This window comes from Solenopsis invicta, chromosome 7 (genome assembly GCF_016802725.1).
Source record: "Solenopsis invicta isolate M01_SB chromosome 7, UNIL_Sinv_3.0, whole genome shotgun sequence".
In the NCBI taxonomy this organism is placed as follows: Eukaryota; Metazoa; Arthropoda; class Insecta; order Hymenoptera; family Formicidae; genus Solenopsis; species Solenopsis invicta.
The window spans coordinates 12,481,694-12,497,328 of record NC_052670.1 but is presented as its reverse complement, the minus strand read 5'-3'; the positions used below and the strand labels follow the sequence as shown (position 1 = coordinate 12,497,328).

The 15,635-nt window shown below is 35.6% G+C and overlaps 1 protein-coding gene across 5 annotated transcripts in view; it reads right to left on the bottom strand.

Moving 5' to 3' along the window:
• LOC105202438 (zwei Ig domain protein zig-8) overlaps positions 1–15,635 on the bottom strand; it is a 368,807-nt gene that overhangs the window by 28,819 nt on the left and 324,353 nt on the right. For all 5 annotated transcript variants that reach the window (XR_005575284.1, XM_039452174.1, XM_039452175.1 and 2 more), the window contains exon 6: positions 9,807–10,017. Coding sequence is in view for 4 of the 5 variants with exons in the window: in XM_039452174.1 (XP_039308108.1) it covers positions 9,807–10,017 (211 nt within the window). In the remaining variant the exon portion in view is untranslated. The remainder of the gene's footprint in view (positions 1–9,806; positions 10,018–15,635) is intronic.

Genomic DNA, 15,635 nt, shown 5'->3' with positions numbered 1-15,635 from the left:
AACATTATTTTGATATTATTATGACTTAATGTTTTTCTTGGGTACGTTATTATTAGCCCTGCTGGATGCTATTATGTTACAAGGGACCTTTTAAATGTGTTACAATTTAATTTTAGATGTTTTTCTTCCGAAATGGTAGCACAAGAGGTAATTTTGAAATTTCAAATGGATCGTATTCTTTACAAACAGTTCATGTCTGCTTTGGTTGTTGGAGATATGGAAAATACTTAATCTTTAAGAAACAATATAAAAACAAATTAATTTTTGAATCAACTGATATCGCAATTGTACAACAGATTTCGATATTTCATAACTTTTAATACTGTAATTTTATAAAAAGCTATTTTAAGTAAAAGTCACTTGGTTTTTAACGTAGAATCAGATTATGGTACTTTTTTTTCACAAGATACTCTTTCGAAGTTGTCCCTTTTACCGCCTATTCAGGAGGATTCCCAAAATTCATTTGTAGCACATTTAAAAAGTTCTGTTGTAACAAAAAAATTGCTGTATAAAACATGTCGCAAACAATGGATACTGCGATATTAGACTGTAACTAATCTTATTTGAGCCATCTTGTATAAAAAGAAAATTAGAATCCAAGATACTCGTGTTTATATAAAAATTGTACGAGCTACTCGCTATGTTTACTGTGTTTTTATCGTCCACCAAACAACCGTTGTGGAGCCATCGTCGTCGTCGTCGTCGTCGTCGGAATCCTGGCGACGACGTGGACCATTTGTACGCGCTATAATTGGCAGAAAAGCGCAAATAAGAGTTTACGAGCAATCCTCGCGGTTAGCCGGTGGAAGACATAGGTCGCAATATACGCGCATTAGATGCAAACACCGGTTTACGCGCTGATGACAATTCGGTCGGAGAGAAGGGTCAGGATAAAAGGGAGAGGGGGAGGGAGGGTTCGCCGCGGGGCTTCATCGAGTTCGGAAGTCAGATTTAACGGCACCGTCTTCCACGACGCGGGAAAGGTGTGTCCGCCTCGTCTTTAACAAGATTGCGATCTTGTATCGTCGCGCTAAGCCAATTTACCCTCGGCGCTAGACGCGGCGTTTAGATAATTTATCGCGACACACATACCGAGTCCTCCACCCTTCCCTGCCGCCCCTCTTCCGACACTCGCGTTGCGCTTGAAGCTCTCGCGGAATTTCCCGGATAGAGCGGCTGTCTCAAGTTCTGCAATATTCATTAAGAATTTTGCGACGTTTCCTTGTGCGAAGGGGGTGTGGTGGGGGGATGGGGGGAGGGGGTCACAAAATAACCCGACAGCGGACGGAACAGAGAGTTATATATTACATCCGGCCCGGGAATAACTATAAACCGGCAGTTACGACGATATATATCATTACAGCTGCGCGTCACGTCGGACAACGCAATGATCTTGAGGGTAAATATTTACCAACGTAGAGTACATTGTCCGCGATGTGCCGAATATAACCGAATAGTTCGTACTTTGGGAGCTGTGCTATTATTAATTCGCCATTAACGCGAGACGCACGCCCGTCGGGACCCTCGCGGTGGCGGGCGCTACTCCTGCAAAGGGGTCAAAAATCTCGGTCAAAAGGCAACGCGTCCTACAGAGAGCGGAGGTTTCATCTCATTATCACACGTTCGTTAATAATTAATCCTCTATCTCGCGATGGCGAACGAGAGCGAAATAGATATGCGTCACGACGACGTTACGACCCGCGGTCGAGCTTCGCTGTAACGAAACGCGGATGTCGACTGCGTGCGTGTAACTCAACGAGGTTTCTGTGCCGGATACGAAAGGAATTTTGTAATTCGCGTGAGATTTACCGTATGAGAATTAAAAAGTCCATGCAACGTTGAGCGAAGAGAATAATTTTACTCTTGTTACATCTAACAAAAGTAAAATTATTGTCGCGCCCCGAGCTCACTTTGAAATCCCTTAAAGCATTCCCTGCCGTGTGGGATGTATGCGTCTCATGTTGAACTTTCCGTTCAACTCATTTGATATTTTCGCGTGTAACATTTTATTGTAAAACTTATTATTATAACATGTAATTATAAAATCGTGTACTGAAGCTCAAATCTTATGTGTAACACAATAATTATATTATTACATCGTGTTCTTTTTAAATATAGAGGTGAATAGAGTAATATGTCATCTATTTTCATTTTATTGAGTAACTTTGTTAATAATCCATATTTTATGTTGAAACTTGAACGATTATATTCATCAAAGTGTCGTGTAACGAATTCTAGATGCAAAGTATAAAATATTTATTACTTGAGGCGTGATTTATAAAAATGTGACGCACTGAACAATCGATGAAGGATGAAAAATGGTAATATGGTCAGTCCAGAAATAAATTAAAAAAATTAGTTTAGTGTAAAAGGCACACAGTATTTTGTTACAAAATTACATATTTTTCATTTTCCATTGCAGTGGAGCCTCCCATACTCGATGTTCCATTATCCGAATACTTAATATCCGAACGTTGTGCTATCCGAATGTTATAACACACATTGTGAAATTAATTTTGTTTTTTTTACGTAAAGAATTAAATTTTTTTAAAAATATATAAAGTCCTTTTTGTTAAAAATGTAAGTTTCTGTTTGAATAAATGAAATTTAATATAACGTGTTTACTCTATTATTATATATCCGAAAATTCCCTTATCCGAACAATTTTGTCTCCCTATTATTTCGGATATGAGAAACTCCACTGTATTTTAAATTTTCCTGTGTTCAGAAACATTTATTAAAGATATAATTTTATCATTGTTTAATATTAAGCAATAAAATATCTTTAATGTTTTTGAACACAGCCCTCTAAAATGACAATTGAATTTATCGAAGACATATTTCGATTGTTAAAAAGCCATATTAACAAAATCCCATATTATTGTTTAAGTTCGTATAACTCAAAATGTGTAGTCAAATGAAAAATTAAATATAAAAAAAAAACACTCGAATGTACATGTATTCGTGTAATAATACGCTCAAGTTTCAGAATAATGAAGAAATATTTGTAATAAGTGGTAAAATGTACTTTGAAAAGTTTTGAAGTGCTAAAAAGTAAAAATGCTTTATGGCAATTGTCAGCTGTTGTGTATATCGGCGTATTAGGAAGGAAAAATGAAGAGCTATTAAATGAATAATTTCATAAGCAATTGTTAGAACTCGTCACCTAATAACGGAAATAAGCCGTAATGTCCACAGCTATAATACCTCCTTCATCTCTATAACAATAACGAATTTATAGGCTTATAAATATTATACGACGTATAAACAAAACTATTAGCACATAATCCACACAGCAAATTACCGAAAATTAGTTTACGGCAGGCACGTATTAACTTTCAAGCCTTTTAATTCTTTGCAATCCTATAACGAGCTTGATATTGTGTTTCTCGATAGTTTTTCTCATAATTCTCTAAATAAAGCACCTGAAAAGTTATTCATTCCTTCACGATATGAATTATTTTTATAAATGGGAACTTTGTTTTTATTTTATTTAAATAGTGAATATAATATGAATTGAAGGATTTTATTTATTATTTGGAGGAATTTATAGAGATTACGAAGATACGGTTTGTTTTGATTATAATCACACTCTACTTCGGGGGAAGGGGGGGGGGAATAAGATATCGGGCTGAATACAAGATCCACTTAACTTACTTTATTTTTTTACTGAGCCGAGTAAGGCCCAGTGTTAAATAAAGCCCACTTTTGAATTTACTACTTAAAAACGGATTTTATGATTAAAGTATATTAGAAGATATTAGGATTTTAACTATGGCCGCCTCAATAAGATTATTTCACGTCTGTGTTCACATTACACGTTCATATTTGAATGTATAGTGTGAACATAGACGTGGAAAAATTTTATTGAGGCGGCCATATTAGACATGAGTTAAAATCCTGTTATAGGAAGTAGGTAAAAAGGAGTGGGGAAATCAGACAGCAACGCGTTTATTTAGTACAATTTGTGACAAAGTGGATGTATGAACCATGTTTATAAAAATTCGCTGAAAAGTTTGTTAAGTGTACACACGAGGACAGAAATGACTATCTGAATTTGCACGAGTATCAAAGCAAGTTCAAGACGCTACTTTCTAAATATTCGTGCATTATGATCAATGATTATTCGAAAAACGGTAATGTAAACTTAAATTAAATACAAATTAGCAAGTAAAACTGAATTTAAACTAACCTAAATTTAAATTAAACTGAACAACACTAAGACTAGAAATTAAAAACCTACAACTAAGTTAAAATTAAATTTAAACTAAACTCAAATTAAACTTAATAATCAATAAAATAAATAAATTATAAATAATGTAATATTGTTTTTTTACTGAAATTACAATTAAATTACAAAACGTTTCATAATTTTTGTGTAATTCCGTATTTTCAGTGTAGCACACCTACAACATATTAATAGCCTGGAAATACGGAATTATGGAAGAATTACGGAATGTTTTGTAATTTAATTGTAATTTCAGCAAAAAAATAATACTACATTATTTATAATTCATTTATTGATTATTAAGTTTAATTTGAGTTTACCTTAAATTTAATTTTAACTTAGCTTTAGGTGTTTAGTTTCTAGTTCTAGTCCGTTGTTCAGTTTAATTTAAGTTCAGATTAGTTTAAATTTAGTTTTATGTGCTAATTTTTATTTAATTTAAGTTTACGTTATCGTTTTTAAAATAATCATTTTTCATAATGCACGAATATTTAAAAAGGAGCTCGCGTTTTAAACTTGCCTTGATACTCGTGCATATTCAAATGACTAGGCATTTCTGTCCTCGTGTGCACATTATTTTATGATTTATCATAACGTATTATGTTATTCAACTTCCTAACTATAAAAAATAACAAATATACATATCTTTTCTTGAGTATTAACATATATATTTTTAAAAATAACATATTGAATAAATGAGGTCCACTTACAAAATCATTGTTTCATTATTCGTGCGAAGTACAGTACAATTATAATCACAGCAAACCGTATGTTCGTAATCTCCATAAATTGTTCGAAATAATAAAAATCCTTTGACACATGTTAGACTCGCAGTTTAGGTAAAAACGAGAACAAAGTGGCCATTCATAAAAATAATTTACCAGAAGGGATAAATGACTCTTCCGCGGTCGGGCGTTATTTTATAATTACGACGAGGAAGAGAATCATTTCGAAATAGCTCGAGCAGGAATAGCTCGCGTAAAAAAGACCGCTTGCTAAGTATACGGTACGATCACGTTGCGAGCGAGCTCGACGAGCACGACGTCGCGACGCCTACGTTGACGACCGCATTTGTCCCGGGCCGGGCGTTACATCACCGCTCGTCATTAATAATATCGCGGGCCGCCTTGACCCGGCCTATCGATATATCATCGCGCCGGAGAGTGCCCGTTGTGATATAATCCCGTCGTAAATTTGCCAAACGAGGCGAACAAACAAAAAAAAAAAAAAAAAAAACAAACAAAAAAAAAGAGCGACGGCGGCGCGCTTGCGCGCGCGGATCCTTCTTCCTGTCTCTCGAATATCAAAATTCATGGTGCGCGCCGTCGCGCGCGGACCGCCAGATTTGCAACATTCATTGGCGATACGTGTCTCCTCCGAAACGCGGCGCATGCACACTTTTACCCGTAATTTACGGCGCGAGGCGTCGCCCCATATGTTCCCGGGGCCGTGAATTACGGGCCGCGCGGCCGCTACGTACACGCGACTACACGCGCGGGCACTCCGCGTCGGTCTCGGTGTGCGTCGGTGCCGCGGTAATGGAGTCCATATCTTCAAAATTTAACCTGAAAGCTTAGTACTTCGCGGAACTGAAGGGACGCTCGTATAGCGCTTTATCACGCACGCGATGGACTCCTCTCGCCGCTCCTCGCGTGTCAGCTACGCGCGCGCGCGCGCTATCGGCCGGCCAAGAGGCTAGTAGCGGGATTCTGTAACACTTAACGATAGCGTCGGTGTCGTTACAGTAACATCGTGCAGCTTTTTTACCATGTGTAATATCTGCGCAACGACAGCATAACGATACCGATACTGTCGTTAAAAGTTACAGGATCCCGCTGAAGAGCTGTAGTGAATTCTCGCTCGATCGTCTCGACGGAAACCGCTCTATTCTGTCGTGTAAACCATCACGTAGGATCAATTTGATTATACTGCTCGACGATTGTTCTTTTACTCTCTTTTGCCGCATCATCAAAAACAAATTACCTCCCAACAGAAACGAGATACCTTCCACTTCAGGATGTCTCAAAATACGTGATGTCTCAAAATACGTATTACGAAAAATATAAAAATTTCATTGACTGTTCTATCATTACGTTTGAATATTTGTCTAAAATTTGAGTATAATTATCTTATTGATTTAAAAGTTATTCAATTTTTGTTTACTCTCTTGATTCTTATGTAAAAATCGCGTTTTGCAGTACTTATTTGCAAATTTGATGAGGAAGTAGCATTACGAATTAAATCAAAATTTTTGCATGTACTACTAAAACTTTAATAAGAATTCGTATAAAAATTTATTTAGATCTATTTATTTCAAAGTTATTTTATACCTAATATTGCGCAGCAAAATAGAATTATTTTCATTGCATAGAGAAAAGGCGGGAATCGTGAGATACGTGTGGGATGGTGAGATATTTTGTATAATTCACAGAATTTGTTGAATTCTAAGAGCCATCGTTACAATTACTTCATTACTATTTATTTAGACATTTTAGGATAGTCGGGCACTGATCACTAGTGTTCACTGTGTTTTTTAAAAAAGCTGAATTTTAGTAGCAATTTTTACAAGTGTATACTTTCTACGACATTTTGAGAAGTATGTTAGATATTAATTTTTAAGCTTTAGTCGAGCTTGAAGGTCTTGAATGTAGCTTTCGAATAATGTAATTGAATTGAATGTGTGCCATAATGTGTACATGAATTCGACATATAAAGTTATATCATGTAATAAGAAAGGGATCGTGAGATGGTCGTGAACATTTGTATTACGATTATAAGACTACTATTGCGATTGTACAACCTCATAGTCGATGTTGCTTAATGCTTACTAGTAAAAAAGATATTATTTTAAAAAGTTATTTTTTCAGTCTAAGAAATTATTTAAAAAAAGTTTTTCTTTCAAGTAAAATAAAATTTTATAAAATGTTCATATTAGTGCGTAAGATTCACGAAGTATTATTAATTTATAATTTTTTTATAATTAAAAATGCCGTATTATGACACTAGTTAGTATTCCACGATTCCCTTGCTATCTCACGAGCACATCCTTTTTCCCTTTCTTCAGTAAATTGTAAATTATATTCGCTCTATACATTCAATAAACTACTATAAAGTGATTAATAGAATTATAACAAATTGGTGTTGATAAGAATTAAAAAAAGAAGTGAAATTGTATTCGACCACCCCTTTTCTTCCTCTAAGTTATTAAGTTTGTTTTCTATTTCTGTACTAGACTGTACTAGAACTTTCCTTCTCGCTTTTGTTAACTTTTAAGGTGATTCTAAAGTCGTTCTGTTTTACTGACGGAACACAATCGTTTCCAGCACACGATTTTTCTAATTGCCTTTACAGATTTAAAACCTCCTTTTTTTTTCTACAATTGTATAGGCACTAATATAATCCAAACTCGTCAATTTTATATTGAAAACGAAAAAAATAAAAAAATAAGGATCTGTTATACTTATTTTTAATCTAATATGGTGTCTACAGCTATCAACGTGTGCCAATATTTGTTTCGTACAAAAATTCTACAGTATATTTGTACAAAATAAAAATGATTCTGAATGCGTGTTATATGAAGGTACAATGTTGAGTTTTTAGAATTATGTTTAAACACCTAGTATAAAAGATTAGTGTGTTTGAAAATTTGTGCATGTACATGCGTGCAATACTTGATGTAGCAGCATGTAGTGACGTATTGATTTACTCTTCGCAAAACGTACGTGCATGTATTGTAAATCGTATGTGTGTAAGTCGTTATTCAATCGAAAACTCGCAACTTTAGCATCCCCTTAAACAGATATCTATTTCACTTGAAGCGTACATACACTAGTAGTTCAGAAAGTTCAAGAACAGAAAACAAACCTATAATACACGTATACCAAATTTTGCATTTCCCTTTTTGCAGCTGGTTTCAGGGTCAAAGTTAGGGCATTCGCGACCAAATTTCTTTTGTCGTTGACAAGGAAAGAGAAGGGACAACTTTAAGAAGCCTTCAGCTTTTAAATTTCCACAACTCCTAGCTTGTATTACAACCAAAACATCCCCGAGTAATCTCGATAATTCGACATAAATTTCGCGGATAGGCGCATTAAGGTGATCATCCGCCGTCTATCCGACGTAATTAGAACGTGTTTAATCACAGCTGCGCCATCGCGCGAGATCCACAATTTCTTCGCGACACGCATATATCAAAAAGTCCGCGAGAGCGCGTTTATCCCGGGTCGGAGACGCGCACCCCTCCTCTCTCTCTCTCTCTTCTCTCTCTCACTCTCTGTATATCCGCATAATAAATCTTCCGGCCGACCGAGTTTCTCGTAATCCAATTAAGATTTTCGCGACTCTGTCCTCATCCTTTCACATCAATTACCGCGGCGATCCTGGCGGACCTAAAATTGCGGGCGCCGTTGAAGTCATCGAGGAGAGCTCCGTGCGAGCGGGTTTTCCGACAACAACGCGGAGCCGACGAGGATCGCTTTTTGCCGTAAGAGCCTTGGGCTTCTTCCTCGGTCGCGGCTCTCGTTAGAAAGGGGTTAAATCGCGCTATATATATATATATACTATATATATATATACACATCGGAGGGTGGCCGGCGCGGTGGCGGCGGTGATCGATCGTTGAAGGACCGAGTAGACTTGTCGTTCCCTTTCACGCGTACGCACGTCGCCGTGCATTTACACGCGGCACGGCGTGTATATCCATTCACGCATAACTCACGTGCGCAAAACGCGGAAATAACGGAAACGCCCGCATAGAGAAAAGGGAACTGTGTGCTGAAGCGGAATCTGGGATGTTGCTGTCAAATAAACGTAACTTTTTTTTTATCGGGACGTGGACGTTAGGCAATTTTGGAAAATTGTTTTGTTCCTGTGTCCCCGTGTGGACAATGCAATTTTCACTGTTGCAAATCCCTGCGCTCCGGTTCAAAAACATTTTGTTAATACATCAGAACACTTCTCTCGCGCGCATTTGTTGGATTAAAATCGCCAGCAGATCTGCGTCTCCTCTTTTTCACCACTAGTATCATTTCTTTACATATATTTGTAACGCTACGTAAAGATGGATATAAGAGAAACGTTGGATAACGGAGGAGAATAAATACTTTCAATCAGAACGGCGACGTTTCTAATTTGAGAATGGATTTTCTTTTCCTCGCGTGACTCGGAGAACTCTGCCAGAAATCGTATCTCCTCTCTCGGGCCAGAGGCTTTCTGATTTTAGAACCGATGCATTCTTGATGAAATCATGATTGATGCACCTAATCTTTCTTCGCAGTGTCAGCAAATTTCAATATTAAATATCTCGATGTAGCTAGCTATTCAGTGAGAGAGAATCGTCTCCCAAAAATCTACTTAAAAGAAGATAACTGAGCAGAAGGTAGTTTGAATATGGTCCATCGAATGTTTGTGAAACGTTTGTCCAGATTGGAGCAAGTTCTTCAGCTTCGTTCGCCCGAGGATCATTACGGGTGTCCGTTTAGAGGAGAAGGTAGTTAAGAGACTGCCGGGACGCGACCGTGACGGGGGTTATATTGATTAACGAAGTTCGCTTTGTACGAAACACGTTGCTCATACTTGCCTTCGGTGACGAAGACGAAGATCGATGCCGGCTTGGTGTTGGAGGCGCTGCACGTGTAATTGCCCGTGTCCGTCTCCACTGCTTGGCGAATCGTCAGCCGGCTCTGAGTTGGTCCTGGATCGGTTTGTACGGTCACGCTGCCGCGCGCGATGTCGTAGTTTATCATCCGGTTATTGTGATACCAGAACACGTATTGCGGCGGCGTCGGGCTCTAGAGCAGATAGAAGAAGAATGGTGTCGGTTGACAAGCATGAGATTTAACGCGCGGATTTTTCCCAGCACAAAGGCGACGAACGGAGAATCCGTCGTCGGGCCTGCGGCCCATGACATTCGTTATGAGGATTTCTTTCGGCACGCGGAATAACGCGTCTTTGTGCTGGGCATCATGAGCGCCGACAGAATTCCGCTTTGCGGTCTTCGCGCCTTTGTCCACTTATTTCTGGACGACTTTGTGCTCCAAGACATAGCTTCAGTTTCATGTATTTAATATTCATGTAAGGTTGACGCTTAAACATAATTAACAATGTATCATAATCGTGTAATATTTCCTTGTGTATCTTGCGTGCTTGATTAATTAAAAAACAAAGTAAAAGTATATGCAAAATTCAAATTTTTTCGACGTTAATGCTGTCAATGTTATCGACATTATATTATAACATCTAAGAAAAGAAATTATACTACTAAGATGTTATATTGAGAGTGGCAGTAACCAGTAAAAAAAATTAAAAATTAAATAATAAAGTTAAAAAATTAATAAACTTTACTTTAACTTTATTAAATTGAATGAATTAATTTTTAACTTCAACAATTTATTTTGTATTAAAGCACATTAACTTTAATTTATTAAATTTTTTTAATTATAATAAATTATAAAAGAAATAAAATACATTGGCATATAAAAAATTTTTCTGTTATTTCATATCAATTTAATTTTATAAGCGATTACGCGCATATCTCATATAAATTGGCAAAGGTAGATTTTAAAAAGCACAATTATCACATTCAATACATTAATACAAATTTAAAAACATGCATCAATATTAACTCTTCGTGCGCAACTTTTGATTTATTTATTAAACAATTTACGACTGGTAATTAATGGTACATTAACAACGGTGTATTCGATTGTCATTAGCGATTTTTCCAAAATAAGTCTATGCCTTATAATTTACAAATAAAACATTAAAATTTATTTGATATTGTAATTGTTTTATTATTTAATCTAAATAAAACAAATAATAAAATTAAAAAGTTAATAATCTTTAACTTAATTTATTTAATATTAAATAAGCTAATTTTTAATTTTAACTAATTATTTTTAAAACACATAAACTTTAATTTATTAACTTTTCTTAAGTTATAAAAATTTATCTATCTGAAAAAAAATTGTAAAGGAAAAATACATTCCCATATATAAACAATATTTCTTTGTTATTTTATATAAATTTATAATCAACTTATTTCGCACATATTTTCAATAAATGGACAATGGCAGATTTTCAAATATCATATTCAATAACATTAACTCTTCGTTCATACTCTTTATCTGTTTATTAAACATTTGCAATTGGCAATTAACATTATATATTAGCTACGGTTCATTCAGAATAAATCTATTTTATAATTTACAAATAAAATATTAAATTTATTTAATAATCCATATTGTAATGGTTATCTTAGTAATCTAATTTTAAAAATTATAAAATTTTAATTTAATATGCATAATAATCTTAAAAACTAACTTTTACTTTAACTTAAGTTAATTTAATTCAAATGCAATTTTTAACTGAGTTAGTTTTATGTTCATGTAATTTTTAATGTAACAAAATTAATTTTATAAGCATTAACTTTAATTTAATTTTAGACTACATTTTCAAAAATATTAACTTACTCAACTCTGATTATATTTATTGCAAATTAGAGAATTATCGAAATTTTATGTTTAAAGAAATCAAAAGATGCTTTTAATAATAAACAATATTAACAAACATGAACAAATAAAGCGTAAAAATTTTTGACAAACTAAATTCGAAGCATACACAAAATAAATTTGGTTTGCTTTAATTAATGTTAAATCATGCACAAAATTCATTATTAAAATTAAGATTTAATAACAAAGTACCTAACTAATGAAATTTTAGTTGAAAGCGCGTCGATATCTTTTAAATATAATTTGAAATTTTAATAGAAATATCGTGAGAGATTTTGAAACATTTTGTACGCTTATGCAGCAAGTACGTAAGATATATCTCGAAGTAATTAAACGTCAACTTGCGAGAGTTTAATATTTGCTTTTGCGGGCTCTGGCCAAACGCGCGCGGGAATTTGGTTGCAAAAACGCGAGTTTATATAATAGGTGGGGTTTCGTTGAATGAGCGCGCGGAATTCAGCTGTAGTTGCGAGCGATGAGGCCCATCAACCGTTTATTATAACGCCGCTTACACGTTTACAGCGGTTCTGTCGTGCCACAGAATACAGGAAGGATGGGTGCGTGGAACGATATGTTGTTAAGGTCGAATACTCGCAAACTTCCCACAACGTCGTCAGAAATTTGCAATATGCTGAGCGATGACAAAACCGTGTAAAAGCGTCGAGAATAAAGGCGGCCCCAAAGTACTCTCTTCAACATATCTTATTTATTCGCCAACGTCGTTTTCCCTTAGAGGGAAAACGATAAGACGTCATCTCAAAAATGTCTCGTACGCAAATATTTCAAAAGTTTATGAATATCGTTAAGAAATATCGCAATTATGTATACAATTTAATATATATATTTTTTTTTATTACGAACATAAACGAATGAGAATATCGCGTGGCGACACGTTAATATCGGGAGAAAGCACGATCTGAAAGCACGTGAAATATATGAACGCTTGCATGAATTAAAAAAAAAAAAAAAAAAAAAAAAGACGATAGCGTACAAATTTGTTTAACGCAACTGTCGTAGCGGCAAGTTTATTTTGTACCTCGTTACGAGCTGGATATATGGCGCGCCGCCACTAGGTTCAACGTGTGCGCCTTATAGCGTATAAATTTCCGCTCAATGTAGCTGCGGGATCAGACACGCGGGATACTGCTCGTCATCCGTTTATTGTAACGTCGGATGCGCGCATATTGTGGCGACGGCGTCGAGCCGCAAAGCGGGCGAAGAATAGACGCGCGAAACCGTAGCGTACGTGTAGCGTGGGTGCGGGATACCCGGAGGATTTTCGGCTTCGTGGGTTCTGTCCGGCAAAGCAAGTGAGAGCAGTCGGAGGCCGTGCATTCCTCCATGCTAAATGCTCGTTCTTTTGTTCCGTTTAATGTTCCTGGAGCCGCCTGTGCAAGCAGCGAATGCCAGCCGCCGCGCCGCGCTGCGCCGCGATACCTCGCTCTGCTCGTGTATGAGGACGTGTTCATCAGAGGAGCGATCGTTGCCTCTCATTATCGCACGCCGTTGCGCGCACGTTGTCGACAAACAAGGTAAAAACTTGTGCATCAAAGTAGAAACGAATTATGGCAACTCCGGTACATGCGCCGCACCCAACAGAAACTTCCTCTACAACATTTTCTGCAATTGCTAGTGTTGACAACAGATTACGCCAGTCGAAGAGCAAATGGGAAACATACTTTGTCATTGCCAATTTCTGTTATCATACTTTCATCAACGTGCAACAAGCTTTGTCGGCAAAATATACGACAGAGTGGCGACCAGCAGTATAACAGCTGTCGAACATATTGATGGCAGATTGATGGCAAAGCAGTTTTGCTATTGCAAATAGTGCCGGCATTTGCGAGATGTATATCTCGCAAAAATGTAACAGTGGCTGATGATCAAAATGCATGAGATTGGCAGTCGATAGCGAGCGAATCTATCGAATGTAATGATGACAGATTGACGGCAAAAATCCAAAAGATCTGTTTTCATTAAAATCGCGTACTCCTCAACGATACGCGACACTGCCGATAAATGAATATCACGGAGTTTATTTCTTCCAGACACACAACGAAGTCTAAAATCGGGTCATAAGACGTCTTATAAACCTCTTGTGACCTGATCTTAGACTTCGTGTTATCTGGGTCTCATAAGTAAAAAATTGTACACGACGGAATAAAAGACGCAGTAATATGAAATTTTTCACTTATACGATACATACATTTTGTAATATTGTAAAATAATTTCGAAGCGATTTTAAATTCAAAATAGGGTACAAAAATAAAAATAAATTGAGATGCATTTTGATAGTGTAATTTTTAATTCTATAAAAATTTATACAAAGACTCGATATTGATTTGTTTTCGCTTCTGGAGACAGATTTGGTTTGCGTTTGACACTACTCTGTCAGCGTGTCTGGCGACAGATCTGATCTGCGTTTGGTACTGGGATCTGTAGGTGCTTTGCGGTAAACAGATCTGCTCAGGGCTTGTTGCCAAACTGTCGTCGCATTGCTATTGTCAGATATACTCTGGTGTTGTCGTCCATTTGACTGCGGAATATGTTCTTTAGATTTGGTTCACTAATTTGAGAAGACCAACTGAGGACACAGTAGATCTAGGCTTTGGTATCGTCCCGCTGACATTTGTTTTCCCTTTGGCAATATCTCACAAACAAATGTATACAATTTATGAAGTATTACTTAGTATGTTTAAGAAAAATGAACTATCAATAAAAACCTCATACTGTCTATTACTATAAAAAAAATAGAAGTACGAAAAAATTTATTTTCTTACATTGGAAAAAAAAAACTTTAAAGAACTCTTATGTATATTCTGCCAAAAATGATCTATGCGCCAAATATCCTACACATGAATGATTTATAAGGATGAAATATACGACCGCTTATATATGGGATATATGGCGCACAGATAATTTACAAATAATATTTATAAATAAAACACAAACTGACATAATAACTTATAAATGTGTTGTTTACAAAGTATTGTAAACACATTTATAAGTCATTATGTCATTTTATGTTTCATTTATAAGTATATTGTAGAATAATAACAATAAATATATTTGTAAAATAATAATAATTTAATGTAATATTGAAGAGTGCAGATAGCAGTGCATTTTGTGTACTCTGTGCAAACGCAAATTCTGCCTTCCAATCAGAGAGTCTATACTGCCGTATTAAAAGTGTCGTATATCTAAAAATGTACAAGACATGAAACTAAACAAAAAATACAAGAGCCAAGTACTTTTATTTTATTGTACTCCATTCTTTACTATCCCTTTACACTTATGTATCACAAAATAACTGCTAAGCCTTTTACATTTCCTACAATAATTATTTTACGTAGATAGCAATACAGCTAATTGCGCTACTACGTTAACAACTTAATTTAATTCACTATAGGACTATAGTTTCATTAATATTAAACAATAAAAAATTGAAATCACAACACAATACTAATATATCATCAAGACACATAACAGAGTGGCTGTGTGTAAATTATTCTTCCTCCTTTTATTTTTTCTGACATATGTAACATAAATCCTCGCGCGACACAATACCGGAGTTATCTTATAGTTTCGAAAAAATGGTTCAAAAATATACGTTGCTAAAGAGGTAATTTCGAATTTACATTCGCGTGAAACTGAAAAACTAAATTTGCTGCAAGTAACACATGCTTATAAATGTTATAATTATCAAGTTGTACAAATATAACTTGCAAATTATTTATAAATAAGTTCATCCAATATTTATTCAACAGTTTCTTCGTGATTCGTAATCAAAGATATACATACACACATTCTGATTTTCGTTATTCTTTTAGGATGAGAGGTATTGCACTTTTAATTTTCATTTCGTCTCGCAAGATATTTCAGCGAATTAGCGTGTAATT